At 39.0% G+C, this 21,237-nt stretch overlaps 1 protein-coding gene across 5 annotated transcripts in view; it reads left to right on the forward strand.

Moving 5' to 3' along the window:
• MTA3 (metastasis associated 1 family member 3) overlaps positions 1-21,237 on the forward strand; it is a 166,672-nt gene that overhangs the window by 131,253 nt on the left and 14,182 nt on the right. For 3 of the 5 annotated variants that reach the window (XM_084901524.1, XM_084901521.1, XM_084901523.1), the window contains exons 12-16: positions 3,495-3,619; positions 7,028-7,179; positions 8,100-8,322; positions 16,118-16,204; positions 19,311-19,457. In XM_084901524.1, coding sequence (XP_084757650.1) covers positions 3,495-3,619; positions 7,028-7,179; positions 8,100-8,322; positions 16,118-16,204; positions 19,311-19,457 — 734 coding nt within the window. Of the gene's footprint in view, positions 1-3,494; positions 3,620-7,027; positions 7,180-8,099; positions 8,447-16,117; positions 16,205-19,310; positions 19,458-21,237 lie in introns of those variants that run through there. The other 2 variants (XM_084901522.1, XM_084901525.1) reach the window with 2 other exon arrangements.

The raw sequence follows: 21,237 nt of genomic DNA on the forward strand, positions 1-21,237 counted from the left end.
TGTAATGCACATTGCCCTTTTGAGGCATGTTGTTTATCTGGTTGTTAATTTTGTATTATTTGCTTAGGGCTAGGGTTAGGGAAAGTAATTGGAATCCTAGTTTGTGTATGTAGGATAAATAGTGAATAAGTTTATTGTTTTGGTCTAGCATTCTATCATTGTTTTCCTTTGGAGTTAGAAAACATTGTTATATCAACACGGATGCCAATTTTCTTTTCATATGCTATGTTTTAAATGAATTACAACCTTTTTCTTGAGATCTTTGGATTTCAGTCATTCATTTGTTCAGGAAAATTTAGTTTGTTGAGCACCATATATCTATATCGATATCGATATCTATCTATCTATCTATCTATCTATCTATCTATCTATACAATATATATAGTGCTATCCTAGGTTCTTTGGGGTAAAAATGAAATGAACTACAAAGTTCTATGTACTGCCCCAAGATTTTTCTCACTCTATGAGCTCAGTACAGTTGTTTTATACTTAGCCTTTTATTTACTGAATTTTGATACATTAAGACAGTTTTATACTAATATAAGAGGCCTCATGGGAAATGAATTGTAATATTTCTTACTAATCTTTATTTTTAAATCCTCACCCGAGGGTATGCTTTTATTGATTTTTGAGAGAGAAGCTAGGGTGTGGTTAGGTGGAGACACACACATGCACACACACATATTGATGTGAAAGAGGAGACATAACCTACAACCCGGGTATGTGCCCTGACCTAGAATCAAACTCGCAACGTTCTGGTGTAGGGTCAACACTCCAAACCACTGAGCACATTGGCCAGGCATCTTACTAATCTCTTATCTCAAGACAGATAATATGTAATTTATGGGGCCCATAATTTTTATTCAGAGATATAATGTCCCTTCTGCAGAGTGGTTTCTAATATTTTAAAATTTTATATATTTTATTTGACTTATTTACAAAAGAATAACTCCCAAAGGAAATCTGTTGTGATTCATCTGTCTCAGATTTTCAAAAGCAGGCATACCAGCTTTCTTGAACTTTACAATGTTGTCATATCAAAGGAAAAGTGTGTTCACCAATCTAAGAAACTGTGGTGGAGAACCAGGTTAGGTCATTTTGAGTTTGTTGTGTCCACAGAGGTGTTGAATATATTGCTGGATATATTGGTCTTAAACTCAGGGGAAAGCTCTGGGCTAGAGATACAAATTTGAGCTTCATCAACATATATCATTGTGTCTTATAACTATGTATGAGATTTTATAAGAGAATCAATAAGAAAAAAAAATGCCTTGAACCAAGCTTGAGGAAATCCAGTATTGGTATGTCAGATACAGATAGAGACTGAAAGTTAAAAAAGAATAGCACGGTGAGTGCATTATTATCATTAAAGCTGAGAGAGGAGTGGGTTTCAAGGAGGGAAAGAGATCAACAGAGAGAAAAAATAGCCAGGGAACTTGGCATCACAGAAGTTATTGGTGATCTTTAATGCAGTGGTGAGGGCTGCATAGAGCCAAGGTGCTGCAGACACTGAAGATTGCAGCAAAGGGCAGTTGAGAGAAAGTTCTAGGCTTTGGGTTGGGATAGAGAAATGGGAGAGTTTTTAAAATAGGAGAAATACTTTACATGCTAATGAGGAGGGTCCAGGAAGGAGAATCAAGGGAACAAAGATCTCAAGAGGGTGGAGGGGTAGAATCTGGAGCACTGATGGGACAGGAAGGATTTGGGCATCAGATAAAAGGGCATTTTCATATAATGTGACTTTAGAACATCTTTCATGCTTTTCTTAGAGTAAAAGTTTATTCGGATGGTCACATTGACCTCACTCATTTGTGCCCTGAGAATTAACCTGCACGTACTTGATTTTGCAAAAACATAGTTTAAGTGATCCACGTGTCTATGTTTAGCCTTTGATCACTTGTTTCTCTTTTGTAATTATTATAATATTAAGGTCAGTAGTTTATTCAGTCAAATAACGTTCTAGATTCAGGTGAAGAACTAAAGTTGTATCCACTCTTGTTCTTTTTTTCAGGCAGTTCAACTGTAAATTTATATTAGATCTTTTCAACACATATATTTTAGCCCAGGGTTAACTGTCAGAAATTTTCATATTTTGGGGAAGCCGTTTCATTTCAAGGGGCCATCATGTCTATCTAGCTATAGTAGATTTTTAAAAATCAGAAATATTATATCCCTTGGACATCTTAATCATTCTAAATTACCACTTTTCATTGTGTACATTTCCAAGTGAAAGCTGTAAGAAGAGAAATACATTCTTTCTGGCTTAAAATGTGTTTTTAAAACCAAATTGTCTTCAAAACACATTGCTGGCACAGGTTAAAAGTGTAAATAATAGCTCTGTTTAGAGAATAGGGACCTCAGAGCACTCAGAGGTTAAATGATTTCACCTGGGGGTGGTGATGGGTATCACCAAGAGTTATCAAAACAATGCCAGGAAGATCTCTTAATTTGCTGCCAGGCCAAATTTACATACTAGGCTTTTGCTGGTAATTGGAACTATGGGAATGAAAAACAGCCAAGAGGAAACTCCTGAACCAACTCTGTGTGGAAACGCCAAGTGTCTTGATAGTTGTGACCTCTCATTACTTTAGTAATCATGGGAAGATATAGTCATTCGGCATTTATTTCTCCCAAATCGACGTGAAAGCTCCTTGAAGTCAGATACTGAATAAATACACGTTAAGTGAATTATGAGTTTATTGAGGACATACTATGTATACTTGTGCAGTATTCTCAGTCATGACTTACAAGCTGGGAAGTTAGCCTATCCTAGACAGGGACAAGTTAGCCACGTCTGCACAGCAAGTGGAAGATAATCTGGGGTGCAAGTTTCTGGGGAATGATGGCCTCTGGGAAATTTGCACATACACTTCTGATGATGTCACTCTTTTCCTTCTAAAATCTTTTCTTGAAGAGAAAAACCTCTACCTCTACTTTCCAATGCTATGTAATCTTCATAAAAGCTCAAACATAATAGAAATTATTATCATGAGCAAAGTCTACTGAAATGCTGACTTAACTCTGGATATGCCCCATTGACTCCCAGTGTTTGTGTTAATCATGGTCTTTTGTAAGTTCCCTCGGCAGTCAGCAGGACCGCGACAGAGCCCTCCTCTGAACACAGCACTTCGCCTTCGGCTTCATTAACATGATTCATAAAAGTATTTTATTTCCTCAGGAGACTTTGTGATAAGCTGATAGAGCTTAATGACTTGTATTTTTCAAAATAATCAGAGGGTGTCCTAAGGAAATTGTATTTGTGTGGAGAAGAGAGATGGCTCTATTCTGTGAGTGCCAGGCATAAGAGATTGGTTTGTACGTAGCCTTGTTTGTAAAGATGAATGGTTTGGGTCCCCTTTTACCAGTGTACTTCTTCTTCACCAAGCATTCAGATTTATTTATGTGTAATTCAGATACATCAGTAATGAAGCGTAGAGCCTTTGCCTTGTTTGTACAAGTCATTTTTATGACCTTACTTTACCTTTCATTGGAAGCAGCAAACCGAATCCCAACCAAATATCCACCAGCAACAGCAAACCTGGTACTGTGAACGGGGCCGTGGGAACCACATTCCAGCCGCAGAATCCCCTCGTAGGGCGAGCCTGTGAGAGCTGCTACGGTGAGTCTTCTCTAGCGGGGCTTTCTCTTCGCCTTCGAGGCCTGTCGCAGTGCAGGGCGTGGGCCTGTGCTGACACTGTGGGAGGGAGGCGCATGAGGTCAGGACTGCGCAGAGGGCAGAATAATGCTCATCTTCCACCTGAACAATGAGTACTTAAGTCTTGGGTTTCCTTTGATTGGCTTTTGTGGGGTCCTGTGTTTGTTGATACAGAATTGTTAGCTGAGTTTCATTTATAGTTGTTATTAGCTTTGTGCAAGCCATGAGCCCATGAAATATTCCAAATCCCCTTTTGGAGTTTCTCAGTATACTCTGACAACTTAAAGGCTCCAAATAAATCTGTAGGAAACACCTGTGTGCGGGTAAACTGCTGCTTATAGTCCTCAGACCAGATTCCCTCAGAGCACTGGCTTGGGAGAGGCAGTTCTATGATATTTGTTTTTTACCTCAGGATCCCAATTTATTCATTCCTGTCCAAAATCTCTACCAGAGGCTGGTAGTATTATGTTTGTTGGGTTGGTGAGATGAATTGTTACATAGTTGATATACTTTTTGTGTTTATTTAAAATCTCATACAACAATATCATATCTTAATGGAGTATTGGTGACATTATCATCTGTATTTTCTACCTACCAACCAGAGTATGCTTGGTGGGAGAGGGAAGAAAACTATTAAAAATCTACTTGGTCCCTAGTGTTTGTCTCTCAGTAGCTCTTTGAGGGTAGAAGCAGCCGGCTGCCCTAAGGACATATGAATGAGGGCGTTTCAGCATTAAAAAGGCTCTTAAAATCAAATCATAAAATTTCTCTTCTGAAACCAAGGAAGGTGTGAGCCAGACAAATTGTGACTTCATAGAATGGTACATATCTACCCATTTTCTGCACCATGGAAGCACAAAGGGAAGCAGTTTGTGGAAAATTACCTTCTTTTGGTCAAGATTTTACGTGAATTGCATCACAAATACTTTTGAATTGGGATTTCTTAGATTTCGAAGTGCATTTATATTTAAATTTTAAAAAAAAGTATCCTGGAGACAAATACCATGTTTCCCCGAAAATAAGACATCCTCCGAAAATAAGACCTACTTACAGGTTTCCTTCTGAGTGAAATAAAAGGCATCCCCCCAAATATAAGGCCCCCCAGGCTCTGTCTCAGAATGAAAATTAATTTACCGTAAACTTTGTGAAACCTAAACTGCAAGAAGTTGTGACTTGGGTGAAGAATTCATGGGAGAAAATCACTGACAGTTGCATTGCAAATGCACTGCGAGCAGACTACCTTGACAAGAAGTACTCATTTAAAGACAGTGCTATTGCTAAACATGAGAGATTTGGTCCACTGATTCAGAAAGAAATGGAGTCACAAGAAATTCACCAGGAAATTCAGGAATTGGATTGTTATGATGATGTTCCAGAAGATGATGACATGATTGTCATTGAATAAATGAGTAAATCCTTGATACTATAGGATTCACAGTTTGTCTGGTACTTTATACAGGTAATAACTTTCCTTTATTTTCATTTAACAATAAATGTGTACCGTATTCTTCTTCATGGAAAAATAAAACCTAGTGCATCTTTGGGAGCAAAAATTAATATAAGACACTGTCTTATTTTCGGGGAAACAGGGTAGTAGTGACTTAATCTGTCTTATCTTTTATTTATAATCCCCTTTACACATAAATAACCTCACATATACCTTTAAATAATCTGTCATTTTTCTGTATGCATGCCAAATAAGCACTCTTAATTTTATAATATTTATTTTTGGTTCATATTTTAAAATAATTTCTATCAAAATTATATGTTTATAAGGTGAACGTGTACCATTATAGAAAAATTGCTCTTTTCTATTTGTCATTTGTCAATTGAACATGAATTAATTATGTGTGGAAAGCATTTGCTAACAAATATTAAATGACATGTCTTAGTTTGGGTAAAAATTTTGTTTTCAGAATCTAAAATAAGTTCATGCCTAATATGTAAAATTCTTTTCATTTGTGTTTTTAAAAAACCAACTTAAGATTTGTTTTTAAATTTTAAGAGGAAGATTTTGGGGCTGCTGCTTGCAAGGAGTCCTCCAAAAGTAATACATGATGAGTTGCACAGTATTATTCTCAATGAACTAGAAAGGCAATTTGATTATAACAATCACCATATCTTCTTTTTTTGACATTGGCTGTGAAGTGTTAGCTGACTCCTGGCTGTGCTGTTTGAACATTATCTGCTATAGATCGGGAGGAATATTCCGAGGCAACTTACAGAATTATAATGATGATTTTTATGCATCTCATTAACTTAAATGTGTCAGTGTCAATGTTTTCAAACCTCAGATTGGGATACTTTGACTGTTACGTGGCAGTAATTTAAACTGCAGAATAAGACTAGCACAGGCTTGCAGTGTGTAGTATGTGATAAATCAACTATGTTACTAGTTCTTAAGCATGCTGTGAAGTCCACATATGCTCACTGAATATATAATTACAGTCTTGAAGGAATTCTGTTTTTTAAAGGAAGAAATTTAAAATAATTATTTTATCTGTTGATTAAGGAATAAAAAACAGATACCTGCTTCTGTCACATTCCTACCTCTGTCAGTGGGGCCCCTCTGAGTACTGTAACTGAACTATAGGTTTGGGAAACTGGCTTTAAACTTTAAACACTGCTAGCATTAGTAATTTTCTGCTAGCTTATTTCCAGAAATGTACATGATAGAATATTTGTAATTAAGAAAAACTCCCTCAGCAACACAACATACTGTGTAGGATACGTCACCTAATAGCTTCTTTTAGAAAGATGCCACGGATATTTGGGGTGTGTGTGTGTGTGTGTGTGTGTGTGTATATATATATATATATATATATATATATATATGGTTTTTAATGAATTCTGAGTCTTGAAAACTATATGTATACTAGAGGCCTGGTGCATGAACTTTGTGCACTGGGGGTGGGGTGGAGGGTGGGTCCCTCAGCCCAGCCTGTGCCATCTCACAGCCAGGGGGCCCTTGGAGGATGTCTGACTGACGGCTTAGGCCTGCAGTCGGACATCCTTAGTGCTGCAGTGGAGGCGGACCCACCACCGCTGCTGCACTTGTCAGCCATGAGCCAAGCTTCTGGCTGAGCAGCACTCCCCCTGTGGGAGCTCACTGACCACCAGGAGGCAGCTCCTGCGTTGAGCATCTGCCTCCTGGTGGTCAATGTGAGTCATAGCAATTGATCATTCCACCAGTCGATTTGCATATTAGCCCTTGATTATGTAGGATATTAGACTTTCATATATGGTTTGTAAGTTGGAGGGAGAAAAATGACATAAACAGAGTGGCTTTGGAATATTTTTCGAAAAATTTGAATATATATTGATGTTACAAACTCTATAGCATCTTTGTTTTTCTTTTTTCTCCATCTTTAGCTACACAGTCTCATCAGTGGTATTCTTGGGGTCCACCCAATATGCAGTGTAGATTATGTGCAACCTGTTGGCTCTATTGGAAAAAATATGGCGGCCTGAAAATGCCCACTCAGTCAGAAGAAGAGAAGTTGTCTCCCAGCCCACCTACAGAGGTACATGAGCACTAGTCCTTTTAGCCTTGACGATGGTCGTATTTTTCAATGGCTGGATCAGTCCTTGAAAATAGAAGTACAGTGTTAGGTAATTTAAAAGCAAACAATTTTTATGGCTAAACATAGCACCACAATATACAGGGTGAGGGTGGAGAGAAGGGCAGGGACAAGATCCAGTCTTCGCAGGTATTCAAAATATTTGTTTTGTGAGAAGATTACTGAGACAAAAGAACAATGTGTGTGGGAGGCCTTAGCATAAGTAGAAAGCTTACTGATTAAATGTTTATTTTAATTGCTTTTTTTGGGGGGGAAAACAGTTTGCAGCCTTTAGATACGATTGAAATTGTATCTTATTACATAAAATAACAACTTGGACATTTCTTTCCCCCACTCCTTGGCTCTCATAGGAGGCACAAGAACGTGTGGACTTAATTTGAGGTGAACAACAGTTGAAATAGGATTTTGGAAAAATTCTCATAGCAGATACCCAGCACCCCGGGCTATTAGAGGGAGACTATTATATTTGAGGACTCACAGGATCTCAGAGTCCTTCAATATTCTTTTAAACAACACTCAGAATAATCTAATTAACCCCTTGGCATCAATGTTAAAATTTAATTTAAAAAATATGAAATAAAACTATTATGAATATAGTTTGGGATTGTTAGGATCAATCTAAAAACACATACACACTCCCCCACCCCACACTCCCCCACCCCAAACTTGGTTTTCTTCTCTACTTCCCCACCTTCTTTCCAAAGGCACACACTTTGTACTCCTGTCTTTTGGGGCAGGATGTTAAGTTATAGATGATTCCGTGGAAGGTTTAGAAACTGCACCGTTGTCTGAGCATGACGCCAGCAGTGCTGCACGTTAACCAGCCCTGTTCCTCACCCGTTTGTTGGTGTCTGATTCTGCAGGACCCCCGCGTCAGAAGCCACATGTCTCGCCAAGCCACGCAGGGGATGCCCGTCCGCAACACCGGGAGCCCCAAGTCTGCGGTGAAGACCCGCCAAGCTTTCTTCCTCCACACTACATATTTCACAAAATTTGCTCGTCAGGTCTGCAAAAATACCCTCCGGCTGCGGCAGGCAGCGAGACGGCCGTTTGTTCCTATTAATTATGCTGCCATTAGGGCAGAATGTAAGATGCTTTTGAATTCTTAACCGTATGTGTCGTGCTTCTGACCATTTTCTCTCTTTCCCGCTCTCTTTTTTTTTGTTTCGTTTTTGTTTTTATTTGCAATAAACATAAGTTCTTGTGTACAGCCTTTTATTTGGTTTATTTTTTTTTAACATTGTTTTTGTCTGCTGCCATTTGCATTATGCCAACCTGAAAAGAACACATTGCCCCTCCTCAGTCTTTTGCGTAGCGTTGAGCCAACGGTGATGGGAGGTGGTCCCGTCCAGCAGGGCTTTGTGATGGATTGCCTCACGTAGGTCTTCCTGAGGCACTTCTGCCCGGAAGGGAGAGTCACAATGGAACCCCCAGCGTGGCGGCACAGGGAAACCCCGTACCGGAGACATGCAGGCCAGTCTGACATGACTTCATTAGGTTTGAATAAAATTTGCCAATTTAATGGAAAACTGTATGTCATTATAAATTGTATTGTTTTCCCATGAACTTTTTACAATTATACCACACTTTGGAAATTCACAGTGCTTTATCATAAACACTAGATTTATTGGAAAATTTAGCAAATTACAAGTGAATTTTAAAGTCTTTTGGGTGAATTTTCTGAAAATACACAGTTTTTACAAACTCATGTCCGAATTTGTGGTTGAGCATTCTTTCTATTGTCCAATTTGGTTTCCATTTCATAATCATATATCATATATATTTCCACAAACATTTACATGACTTTATTACTCTCATTTGCAATGCATTCATTCTTGCTTGTGTTTCATTTTTTGTTGTTGTTAGAACAAAGGTCATATGTACCAATGAATTATGGATTGTTCTGTTATTACCATATACCCTTAAATGTGCCCATAAGTTATGTGTTAACTCTGATTCTAGACATGCTCCTTTCAGTCACATTCCTGGCTAGCATGTGAGAGCCATGCAGCTTTCCCCTAAACAAGGATGAGAAACTTGCTGTCAGGCTTAACATAGGAGATAGGAAAGATATTTAGTAGATGTTTTTTCTTTGTCCTTTAGATAAGAAAATTCTTACTACAGGATGTTCCCATTTTGATTTAAAGAGAGGGTATCCATAAAAGGAATAATGATTGAAAAACATTTTGTTCCTAAAGATAATTTTCAGCATAATAGTTGAAAGGCTTTAAAATTTTACAGATAAAAGCTTTATAGGAAGAGAAGTGCTCTGAAAAGGGAGTGGAAATTGATAGTAATCTCTGGGTCCCCTGGAGGGGAAATTTAGCTACATTAGATTCATATGTATTTGAGAATTCAGGCTTATGTTGAGGTTTCGTTGCTAGCATTTCCGTGTTGAGGGATTTATGCTGTTTTCACTTTTTACAATCAATTTTAAGGAACTGGAATATTTATATTCATCTAAATTGCTTAGTTGATTTAAAACACATACTTTTATATATAATTTCTTAAATAAGAGGAAAAACATTTGAGAAAGAAAATGAATTAAATTTATTAAAATTGACTGGGATCCAATATCATCTTTGTTCCTATGAATGGAAAAGAAACCATCACCAACTAAATGGGCTGCTTGAGAAAGCTTCTGTTTCCTGTGGCTTTTCTGTCCATTACTCAGTGAATTTTCAAATTGTCTTTATTTTGATGATTCTTCAGTGAAGTATATTTTTCTGTCACCTCATTTTATCCCCTCCCCGAGTTGGAAGCCCATAGTGCTTTTAAAAAGTTAAGATCAAATTACCTGTATTATTTCTACAAACATAGATATATAGTAATAATAAAAGAACAGTCACTTGTGATGAGATTCAAGGAACATTTTATTCTGTGGTTAGCTTCATTGGGTTACATATATAATTAGATCCTCAGAATAATTAATTTTACCTTGAGATTTAAAATGGCAAAGCTTCAGCAGGCATCTGCTCAGTTATTTTTTCAGACAGCCAAATGAACTCTTCGTAGGATGTAATTGATTCTTGCATCATCTCCCTTATGTGTACCGACCGTATTGCAGCCTCTTCAGCAGGTCCCTTCATCTTGGCTTGTTAGTGAGAAGTTCAGGTGTTGATAACCTGGTGTCTGTAAGCAACCATGTCCCTGGTCCAGGAAGAACATATGTGTTTTTTGGGGTGTACGCTTTTCTTGGTTTCTCAAAGGCAGTGGTGATCCTGTTATTCCCCTCACAAAGTTAATCACTGTGGTGCAATGTGAATGCTCTTTTAGATCAGGTAAAAGGTTGTAATTCTAAAGATACTGGTAAATTAAGAGCTCTAATTAATGCATTTTAGAATACTTCATCATAATATTGGAAAAGGGAAATAGTTTTCCCTGAGAACTTGAGCATCTTCCTCTTACACGCACTATCAAAGTTGACCCCTTCATCAGCACCGTCACAACCAGAATTGAAGGGGTTACAGACTGCATATGACTGAAAAAGAGGGGAGCTAAGTTCTGAGTTAGATGGGGGAGACCATACTCTTAATTACGAGTTCTTAAAGGGGAATCTTTGTTTGCATGTGTGTAAAATATCCCAAGGGAAATGTAAGAGGTAGTGTGGGAAGGGAATTTGGAAAGCTGAAAGGTGTTGGGAAGGAGACTTGACCACTCCATTCTTCTAGACTTTCAATTTTGAACCATGGGAATATAGTTTCTATTTTAAATAATATAAGAGCAAATAAGTATATTTTATGACCAACATGTATGTGAGTGTGTGTGCGTGTGTGCGTGTGTGTGTGTGTGTGTGTGTGTGTGTGTGTATGATATGTGGAAAATGATTTTTTAAAACAAATTTCTCCAAATATCTATTCATTTTAATAATATACTTTTATGTGTGACTATATAAGTCCATGCCCCAAATTACTAAAATTAGTAGAATACCTGAGCCAATATAGATAGTGCTTATTAAAAAATGCATTGCCAGCCCGGTCAATTTGGCTCAGTGGTTGAGCATTGACCCATGAACGAAGAGGTCCCTGGTTCGATTCCTGGTCAGGACACAATCCCAGGTTGTAAGCTTGATCCCCAGTAGGGAGGATACAGAGAGCAGCCAGTTGATGGTGTTTCTCATTGATGTTTCTATCTTATCTATCCTTCCTCTCCAACATCAATAAAAACATTTTTAAAAAATGCATTGCTAAACCCTAATCCAAACATTGCATAAAAGTACTGTGTCTTTGACAAGATTTGCAGACTGATGTCATGGTTGTAACAGCATCAAGTTTCAGAGAGACTAGCCTGTCCCTTCTCCCTTTTGATGCTACTCGCCTCAGTTAAAAAGCCACGATGTGATAATGGGGTTCCTCCTTTGTTACTGCCATCAGACATTAAGTTGCCAGATGACTTCATCAAAGATCAGTAAAATCACCTGATAACAGCTGAGCACAGGGTTACTATGAGATTCAGGATCCTCGGGGACTGAGGAAGAAATAGGTACATTAGCAGCGTCCTGTACATGAAGCTGGGCCTTAGAAAAGTGGATCCAAAGGAGTTACCTGCTACCTTTGTAACTTGCATGGGTCAGTAAGTGGTTTCTGAGCTGATAGCATACAGACTTCAATGACAGCAGTATCCCCAGAATGAAATTCAAGAGGCACCTGGAGCCATATATATATATATATTTTTTTTTTTTTCCTTGTTTGAAGCTGCTAATTCAACTTGGAATTATCCCAAGGCCCCATATTCATAAGAAATTTGTAACATATTTACTGATTATTTTTTAGAGATGGATCAGCAAAATTAATTGTATAAACTGTGAAATTGTAAGCTCTAACATTAGGAGAGAACAGTTGGGTTTTATATTTTGGCATTTTTGGTAATAAATTTGTTTCTGAATGGATACTTCAAATCTTTCTGAAGATACAAAAGTGGTTGCAAATCTCATCACCGATCCCATCCTACTCTTCAGAGGTAACCACTGTTACCAGTATCTTAAATATCCAGAAGTATTCTGGATTGCTTTTTTAAAAATTAATTTAAAAAATTAAATTAGGTTAATTAACCTAAGAATTCCTAGGTTATTTCCAATCATTTTCTATTAGAAGTAAGGTTGCAACGAATATCCCTACATAGATACTTCATACTGATGAACATGCATTTTGTTTTTTATTTTTTGTCGGTTTTTTTTTGCAAGCAAGAATTGAAACTTTATTGATTGACATATATATTTTTAAGATATATTTTATTGATTTTTCACAGAAAGGAAGAGAGGGATAGAGAGTTAGAAACATTGATGAGAGAGAATCATCAACCAGCTGCTTCCTGCACACTCCCTACTGGGGATGTGCCCGCAACCAACGTACATGCCCTTGCCCGGAATCGAACCTGGGACCTTTCAGTCTGCAGACCAACGCTCTATCCACCGAGCCAAACCAGTTTCGGCTGAATGTGCATTTTGAATTTTCATAGTTGCTACTACCCAGTTATCCTCAGAATAGGCAATATACACTCCCACCCCAGTGTCTAGAGAGGCCTGTTTCTCTAGGACCTCGCCACCAGTGTTGCCCATCTTTCAAACGCTTGGCTAGTGGGCGAGTGATGTGAGCTTGCATTTCTGTCTTTGAGTGAGATGGAAATCTTTGCATATATTTGCACATCCCTTTTCTGTCAACTGTTTTTGCCCCTCACCTATTTTTCTGTTGGCTAAAGTCTTGATTTGTGGGAACTTTTTATATTTTAAGGAAATGAGCTCATCTATGATATGTGATGCAAATACTTCCCCATTTTGTCTTTGACTTTGTTTATGATGTATTTACCAAATAGATTTTTTTTAAAACATAGTTGAATTTACCTTTTTTTTTCTTTTTTTTTTTAATGGCACCTATATTTCATGTCTTGTTTAGAAATGCTTCTACAATTCCTAAAAGAAAATTCTGTGGTTGGTTTTATTTTGACAGCGATCTCGAAACCTATGTGAGAGGTTTTTGTGAATTTTATTTTATTTTTTTAAATATATTTTATTGATTTTTTTACAGAGAGGAATTGAGAGTCAGAAACATCAATGAGAGAGAAACATCAGTCAGGTGCCTCCTGCACACCCCCTACTGGGGATGTGCCTGCAACCAAGGTACATGCCCTTGACTGGAATTGAACCTAAGACCTTTCAGTCTTCAGGCCAACGCACTATCCACTGAGCCAAACCAGTTAGAGCAAGGTTTTTGTGAATTTTAGTTCAGTGTTTCCTTTTTGCCATTTTCCCATTTCATTTATGCCCCCTAATCTTTCCAAAGCAGTTTTTAAAAAAATGGCCATCAGCTTCAATAAAAGTAACTGTTTTTCCAGGTTTACCTCAAGGAGATGTAGAGCATCCTCTTGGAAGCCAATGAAAGGTGCCTTGTGTTCAGTCAAGTAACTTGAGTGAGATGCGGAGTTCGCCCCGTCCCTGGGCAGATTTTGATTCCTTCCAGGTTCTTCGGGCATTTGTCAGCTTGCTTCCTTTATCTGTGTACTTTTACTGCACACTAACGAATGATCTCTAAGTAGTTGGGAGAATAATTTGGGAGTGAGGACTGACCCACACTGGCCTGGTCTTATCCGAAGATGCTAATTCAACTTGGAGTTAGATTCTACTTAACCACCTCAAGTGCGGACCTGATAATCCTGTTTATGATCATTCCCTCAGGGTGGAATGTGTCTTTGACTGTGTTTATGTTCCATTTATATAACACTGAATGGCTGCCATTTTTTATGTTAAACAGCAACTCATAGTTTTGGCACCTTCCCAATTTCTTTATAGTTGAGACTGATAATTCGTGTGGGGTTAGCAACATGGATCTTTCTTAAGAGCTTTGATCCCCCTTCAGGTGCTCTGTAAATTGTCACTTGGAACATCACATAATTACTCCAACTAATTTAGAGAGAAATTAGAAACATTAAAGTGAAATATTTTGGGGTCTTGTGTTGTTGACCCCTTTGATGGATTTGTTGATTCTTGTCAAGGTGATGGTTAGATGGGAGCCCATCAATTACCAGCCATACTGGTAGTTTTCCTTCAGACCTTATAGACTGGAATAAAGAGCAAAGTTAGTCTAATCACTAGTAATATAGCGATTGCCTTTGCCTAGCACACTAAGGAAATAACCAAGAGGATTTATTCAAGCTTTATTGTAGAAAGGAGAACATTTTTCTCTTGTCCTCATCCTAAATAGAACTTCAGAAGAATTAAAATATTAGGAAGGAATTACTATTTAGTATTAGCTCACAGTGATTTCACAGGTGTTTGATCCTTGTAGGATTTGGGCTGCTTTTTAATGTTTAATTAGATTACTCTTCAAAAATGTGCTGATTATATTTCCACCTGTGTCTTCGCTATTAACAACGGGTGAAAAGCTTCATTGCTTAGTAAGCCCCCCCCTCCCCCCCAAAGGAAATCAGCTGAATAGTAGAAAAAGAAATGGAATCAACATAGTTGCCAGTGGTTTCATAATAATTAGCCAGTGTTTGGGATACATATTCAGATTCCTATTACTTGAAGATCTCTGTAGTATGTACTTTGTCTATTTTAATATTTTTAAAATGCTATTTTCCCACCTTTTACTGTTATTAGAAAAGAGTTTCCTTGGTGAAAGAGTAGGCTAGAGCTTATGAAAAAGTTAATTTTTTAACTTTAAATTACTTGAGGTTTCACATAGAATTGTATGGGTTTGTTTTGTTTTAGGCTCTTAAATGATTATGTATTTCTTTTTTTATTGTTTAAAGTATTACACATAGTAGTACATATGTCTCATTTTTCCCCCTATTGATCTTCCCCCAGCTTCCCCTACTCCCCAGCCCATGCCCCCACACCCCTCCCCCCTCAACCCCTAGTGTCTTGCGTTAGAATTGTATGTTTTAATAGTGCAGAGAATTCCTATGGATGGCAAAAGAAATGTCTTGTATGTATGCCTAGAAATGTGGCCTCAGCCTGTGAAAGAGCAAATTCTTTGAGTCAGAAAGCCTGTAGGACATTTTTGTCCAATATTTGAAGATGGTGAAAAGGGATAGATATAGTAGAGTTACCTGCCAGAGCCACTTGGTTAAGATTTATGGCAATATATGCAAATTTAAACAACTTCAATGCACTTTTTTTGTCCCGTCAAACTCTATTTTTACAACAACTCTGGTATGAGAGGCAGCCGTGTTCCACATCTACTCTTCTGTCCTAATGACAGCTCATTAAAATGCAGAGCATTCGTGGTGTATGCTTTATTTTTCTCTGACTGAAATGCCTGCGGCAGGGTAGGAGGAGTGTGCTGTGTGAGCTCTTATCAACTAATACCCGTCCTCACAGTACCTTACTGATTCTGATTAGCGGATAAAATACCCTGCATACAGGTGACCTTTTAAATCTCAGCACGAATGACATCAGGGTGCGATAGGAAGGATAGGAAACCAAGCGATAAAACCAAATGACCCATTTTCGTCCTTGTCAGGCTGTCGTCTAACGGAACTGAGTGTCACCACGCTAGACAAGTGCTCCTCAGTGGAAAACCACTGCATCTGAGTCAGGGGTGGCTCGGGGGGTTAGTTACCTTTGCCAGCCGTCACTTCCGCCTTCCATGCCAGATTAATCCTAATTAGGATGGACTCAGCCTCGTACTTCATGGAAAATGTCCTGCTTTCATGTAGAGGAGCTGTGGCTAGAAAGGAAGCATATTCCCACTGCTTTTCAGTATTCCCACTGCTTTTCAGATGGGCACACACAGAATCTCAGATGGTTTTCTGAAACCCGAAAGGAAAGGACAAAGGAATCTGGTGGATATTTTGCACTTGCACCTTTTATTTCTGTGGTGTACGTAGTACAGGAAGAGAAATCGGCCTCATTGGGTGTCTCCATGTTTCTTTCTCTCCTCAGATGCAGACAGACATGCTGAACTCTCTGGGAGCCCACTGAAAAGCAAAAGCACCAGGAAACCTTTGGCATGTATCATTGGGTATTTAGGTGGGTACTTTCTAATAGAGGAAGAAACCTCAACAACGTCTGTATCTTAGAAACATTTGGCCATCCTAAATGGACATACCTCAATTAAATTCAAGCCTTTTGAATAGCTGAAATTGGATACCTTCTCATGTAGAGTCAATTTATCTTGTTTTGGAAACTTCCTTTATTACCAAAATATTCACAGCAGACACAGTTACGGATTTGTTTACTTTTTTCCAAAAAAGTCATTGAATAAAAATGCAATGTGTACTCATGTATATAAATACAGATTAAGCAATAAAATGAAAATAAGAACCATTAAATTATTAATGAATGATCTTAAGATTGTAGATTCTTTTTAAATATTTTTATTGATTTCAGAGAGAAAGGGAGAAGTAGAGAGAAATAGAAACATCAATGAGAGAGAATCATTGCTCTGCCGCCTCCTGCACTCCCCCTACTATGGATTGAGCCAAATACCTGGGGATGTGCCCTGACCAGGAGTTCAACCTTGACCTCCTGGTTCACAGGTAGGTCAATCACTGAGCTACACTGGCCGGGCCTAATATTATGATTTCTATCCTTCTAGTACTTCAGTCCTCCTCCTTCCCTTAAATAGAGAGAAAAGGATTGGTTTATTTACCTTTAAAAAAAAAAAAAAAGATAAAACTGATTTTTAAGCTACCTTTAAAAAATTTATAGTTTTGATGTGCCAATCAAGATTACTTTGAAAGAGGAGCATTTATATTGCTTTCTGAAAGTTGCCAAAGGTGATGGTTCCATTTACATGTTGAAATATTACAATTAACGATAGCGTAAAAAATTACTGGGCAATGAACTCTTTTCTTTTTTGGCAAAGGCTTAAGATAATTTGCAAAATAATGGTTCCTAATGTACCTAGAAGCTATAATGGCGTATTTCTAATAGTCTTGCCTTTTCATTTTCTCAGTAAATGAAATATGTAGTCAGAGTTGCACTGAACCGTATTGCTCTGTCAGAATTTGTGGTTATGAAGTGTTCAAACTTTAGACAGCCAGTCACTTAAATCAAAGTGTAGCCTTGAGCCTCGTATATTATCTGATCCTCACCGAGCATGCTAGCAGCAGTCAGAAGCTCACAACTCCCTCTTTGATGCTAGTCTGCCACCTTATTTCTTGTTTTATTCCTCGGGGGGCTAATGAGTTGCTTTGCTAGCCCCTGCACATATCACATGATTATCATAGGCATGGCCTAGATCATGGTGGTTAAATCCTTGAGGTCTGCTGTCTGTCTTCCTTGCAAGACCTAATCCTAGAAGACCATTCTCACCTGTAAGGCAAAGTTTCTGATCATAAAAAATAGAATATAGCGTTGCACATTCGTTGGCCTCCCCACAGGTAATTGTGTATCCCTCCTGTGGGTAAACTGGTGTGGGTTCCTCCCAGGTATGCTCAAAGCTGAGCTGTCCTACTAGCGAATTTATATCCCTACATGACATAGTTCTGAGTATTTACTATGTACAAGACACTGTACTAAGTGGTTTGGGAACTCCCAGATGAGTAAGACCTTGCCTTCAAAAACCTTAGTCTCTCCTAGGAAAAGTACACAGGTTAAGACAGTTAAGGATTCTGTAAAGGAATTACAGGTAATATGCATTGGACACTTGGAGGAAGGAGTAGTTATTTCTGATGAGTATTAAGGCAGCCTACATGAAGAAAGCAATATTTGAACTCAGCCTTGAAAGATACATAGGATTTGAAAAACAGGAAAATAATATACTTTCCCTTATGAGGCCAAGAGAACCGGATAAGGGCCTCAATGAGTCAAGGACCCGGAAAGCTCAGGGCATGCAGGTTTGCCTGGTCTGGATGGAGTGGAGAGTGTGGAGGTTATAATAAAAAATAAGGTTAGCATCCTGGCCGGTGTGGCTCAGTTGGGTGTTACCTCCTGCACCCGAAGGTTGCCAGTTTGATTCCCAGTCAGGACACATTGCCTGGGTTGTGGGCTCCATCTCCCGTAGCAGGTGTGCAGGAGGCAACTGATGGACATTTTGCTCTCACATTCATGTTTCTCTCTCCCTCTCTTTCTAAAAATCAATAAGAAATACATATTTTTAAAATGGGGTTAGCAGACCTTCCATGTTATTTTGGAAAAAGAAAAATCAGCGCCATATTTTGGTTAGTACTCGACCCAGTTTCGACAAGCGTAGGATTTTGCCCAGAACAAGATACAGTAATTCTAATAATGCTAAAAGCTCTTTCTAAATTTCAGTAAACGAGACTGTTATCCTGGCCCTCACCTGAAAAGAAAAGTGGCTTGTGCATGGTTGGCACACTGGGTGTTAACTCAGAATCAGTGAGCAAGTTTAGCTTTGGAGAGGAAGAGGTGGCTCAGTATCAGCACTAGACTGCGGTCCTTAAATTCTAATTCCTACAGTATTGCAATTGCTGTCCCTCTACTCTGTCCAAAAAATGGTTGGTTCTGGGCTGTGTGCCTGACAACAACATGCTTCACTTAAACACACATATACCACACGCACATGATAGTTCTGTGCTATGTCCTCTTTTCTTCTTCTGCTTCTTAACTCTAGTAGTTGAAGTTTGGCGTCAGATTTCATGTATATCAACATGCTCTGGGCGGGGAGTGATTGAGGCTGGTCCCGTACCCTGAGTGCAGAACCGGAGGAGGAACCCTGTTTTTCAGAAAGCTCTATGCACCGGATCTGGGTACTTGCTAAGTTCTGGTTTGATAGAACATGGAGGTCGTTTTCTCTGAGGCTACCTCTCCAGATACTTTTTGGATTGCTAATAATCCCTTAAAATTCCCTTAGTAAAGCTTGTATTTAAGTGACCTTCTATAGTTTTCCCCCTCCTCCTTTTTTTTTCTTACTTGTACTGACAACATGAAGCTAGAGCTCCAGCTAGCAGGAGAGAACCAGCTCACTTTTGATAAGGAAAGCAGTCATGGCAACAGCACTTGAAGCTGATTAATTATGCAAGTCCTTGGGAAAACAGGCTGGCTCCCAAGGAAGTGACTCTCAGCTCATTAAGAAATAAGATGTGTGCCTATTAACCAGGGAAGCTCCACACACATATTTTTCATACCATGTTCTGAGTTGAGAAACCTTTTCTCCCCGCCCCCCCATCAGAGATCCATCCTTCGAAGAAACCTAGTGTGATTCGATCGACACCAACTCTACAAACGCCAACCACCAAGCGGATGCTCACCACCCCGAATCACACGACTCTGAGCATTTTGGGGAAAAGGAACTACAGTCATCACAATGGGCTGGGCGGTAAGTAAGCCCACAAATGCAGGGGCTGTTCTGATATGCCGGGCCCGTGGCCACTGGTAGCACCCTCTGCTCCAGTTTAGAACGTATAACTAAAAGTGTGGTGAGGGGAGTAAGAGGGAAGGTGGCCGTGTGCCATGGCGAAGACGTTTGCCAGGTGATAGTCCTCCCCTTCAGGAGGGACATGTCTGCTCCCACCTCCTCTTAGGAGGCTTGCTCGGAGATGGAGTGTGTATTTAGCAGGCTGCCTCTGCTGGGTAATAAGGTTCTTGCTGGGATGCACACTCACTGCTCATTTATATTTCCGTGAGCAGAAGGATGATTTCGCCTTCTCTCTGAGACAGCAGTGCTCTCTGGGGTTCTTCAGCCTTCTGCGGGCTGTTCTGAATTTGACATTTGTCCCCTACTTCTTTCATCTGATAATTGTTTTTAATTGCTCAAGAGTACTGTAAGTCACGAACAGAATTGCCCGAGTGATGTCCTAAATGCAGAAATAACAATTTGTTTCTAATGGAAAAACAGAACTATCGCCTCTTATCCATTACTTCTCTTGGGCTTTGGCCATCTGATTTCAGGTGGAATTGAGTTATGTTCCCAATGGAACTATAAAGCATCCAGGCAATATGCAGTGTTCATTTCAATAGTCCTGGAGTTTGAAACGGTCTTGATTGTTTAAATGCTGGCATTTATTTGTGAATTAAACCCTTTCCAGGCTTTTCATGTCTTATGGAGCACTAAATTCCTTCAGTGACAGTGAATTTTTTATAATGAGGCCTTAGATCAAGGTGCAAAATTGACCTTCTAGTAATAATTTTGCATGGTGTTCTTTTTTCCCCCCAGAATGACTTTTGGTGGTCATAATGATGTCAAAATGAATAAAAATTTGAGGGTGAGCAGTTTAGTTTGCATTTGTAGGCTTATCAATGGTTGTAGATATGGCTTTCAAGAATTTGGCTACACAGTAATCTGGCAGAACAACTTCCTCGCTCATGAGAGCACTAGCCATCATTGTCACGATATGCCTAAACACCACAAGACGGGGGAATGATTATGTCAAAATATGGAGATGGGATTTCTTTCCAGCTTTTCCTTGCCCGCAGTCTGGGGCTCTTGCATTCAGGCTTAAGTGGAATCAGGAATCTTTCTTTTCCATCTCATCACTTCCCTGGCCTCTCTAGGCTTAGAGTCTCACTGCAGAAAGCAAAAAGTAAGTTCTGGTTATTTGACATATATGTATCAAATGAATGTATATACCTGTACACATATTTTCTTTATGGAGAAAGGTATATTTTCCACTCACACCCCTTGGTCATGGTCATTTGGGTCCCAGTCCTGCATTACAGTTCCTGTTGCTCTTTCCTTGTATCATGGGTAACTGTCTCTTTGGGAATTCTAGAAAGAAAAACAAAACAAAACAAAAACACACACACAAAAAAACTACTTATAGTGTTATCTCTCTATGGCTGTTTGTCCCTTTTCCTTCTGAATGAATGCTGCTACAAGGTCATTGTTTCTCTGAACAGGAGGAATGGACAGGGCACATAATGAATCCCAGGTGTTATGTTGACTGAGACCTTCAGCCTCATTGAGGAAGGGACACTTGCTTCATTTTCTGAGAGACCTAGCTATTGAAACCCTTTTTTCTTTAAGATCCATTTGTCTTTGCTCTCCTGTCATGGTACGGAGAGAAAGGCTGGTGACCTGCTGTACCTGTACGCTCTCATTTGATTCACACAACAGAAGGCGCAGGTCAGGGAATGTTACTGTTTTGTATAACATTTAG

This window comes from Pipistrellus hanaki (assembly GCF_964339955.1).
Source record: "Pipistrellus hanaki genome assembly, chromosome: 12".
Taxonomy (NCBI): domain Eukaryota; kingdom Metazoa; phylum Chordata; class Mammalia; order Chiroptera; family Vespertilionidae; genus Pipistrellus; species Pipistrellus hanaki.